Source organism: Cariama cristata, unplaced genomic scaffold (assembly GCF_000690535.1).
Source record: "Cariama cristata isolate BGI_N322 unplaced genomic scaffold, ASM69053v1 scaffold20151, whole genome shotgun sequence".
Classification (NCBI taxonomy): domain Eukaryota; kingdom Metazoa; phylum Chordata; class Aves; order Cariamiformes; family Cariamidae; genus Cariama; species Cariama cristata.
This window is the reverse complement of record NW_009600054.1, coordinates 10,188-11,424: the sequence shown is the minus strand read 5'-3', so window position 1 is coordinate 11,424 and position 1,237 is coordinate 10,188. Positions and strand designations below refer to the sequence as shown.

Below are 1,237 nucleotides of genomic sequence, written 5' to 3'. Positions count from 1 at the left end.
AAATTATTTAGTTGCTCTACAAACAGACAAGCAGCAACGCTCCTGGACTCTCGTACCGTCAGTATCACAGATACACCAAAGTGGGAAGTGTTTGACATCTGGAAACTTTTCAGGAACTTTAAAAACTTGGTTAACTTGTGTTTTGAACTGGAAACTTTTGACAGGGGAAGAGCTGTTGATCTCAGGAGTGTGGGATTTAATAGAACAGGAAGACAGGTCAATGAAAAGGCTCTCTTCTTGGTATTTGGGAGGACGAAAAAAAGAGACTTATTCTTCAATGAAATCAAAGCTAGATCTGGCCAAGATGACAAAACTGTTTATGAGTACTTATTCAATCAGAGGCGGAAGAGAAGAGCTCCTCTAGCAACACGGCAAGGGAAGAGGCCCACTAAGAATCTGAAGGCAAGGTGTAGCAGAAAAGCCCTCCACGTGAATTTTAAGGATATGGGCTGGGATGACTGGATAATAGCCCCTCTAGAGTATGAAGCTTATCACTGCGAAGGGCTTTGTGAATTCCCTCTTCGATCCCATCTGGAGCCCACCAATCATGCAGTTATCCAAACATTAATGAACTCGATGGACCCAGAATCGACACCCCCGACTTGCTGTGTCCCAACCAGGCTAAGTCCTATCAGCATTCTTTTCATTGACTCCGCAAACAACGTGGTCTACAAGCAGTATGAGGACATGGTGGTGGAGTCGTGTGGTTGTAGGTAGCAGAACAGTTGCTCATGTGAATATGTTATGAAAGGTAATATGACACATTGAACATAGCCTCTCCTCAAACAAGTTTAACTAGATTTCTTACCTCTAGGGTAAGTATGTTTACAAGGATGTAGCAATAAATCCAGTGCTTCTATATGTCTCTCCACTGTGGGCATATTTCAGTAGCATATGGATGCTGTCATGCAGCCTGATACAAGGCCTTGTGTCAGCAACATGAGACTGGCTCTAACTGAAGTCCATGATAGAGAAGATTATACCTGCACACCTCTAGATTGCCTGCTTTTAGCTTCAAGGCAGTGGGTAAAGAAGGCATCAGTGAGCTGTGGATATAAGCTGTTTGATCCTTTGAACAATGTTCATGAGACTGAATTTATGTCTGAGTCCCATGTACTTTGTCCATTAAGAAATGTAAGAAAAGAGTCCGGATGTCTAGAAGAGAAGGTTGTGTTCTGGTGTGCTCCCGTCTTGGTGTAAATAGTTACACTGTAATATGATTTCTTTCTGATTAGCT

The 1,237-nt window shown here is 42.6% G+C and overlaps 1 protein-coding gene across 1 annotated transcript in view; it reads left to right on the top strand.

Moving 5' to 3' along the window:
* GDF5 (growth differentiation factor 5) overlaps positions 1–739 on the top strand; it is a 3,129-nt gene extending 2,390 nt beyond the window's left edge. Inside the window, exon 2 of the mRNA XM_009709909.1 lies at positions 1–739. This exon is cut by the window's left edge and continues 152 nt beyond it. Within this exon, the coding sequence (XP_009708211.1) occupies positions 1–717 (717 nt within the window). The 3' untranslated portion in view covers positions 718–739.
* The last annotated feature ends 498 nt before the right edge of the window (positions 740–1,237 follow it).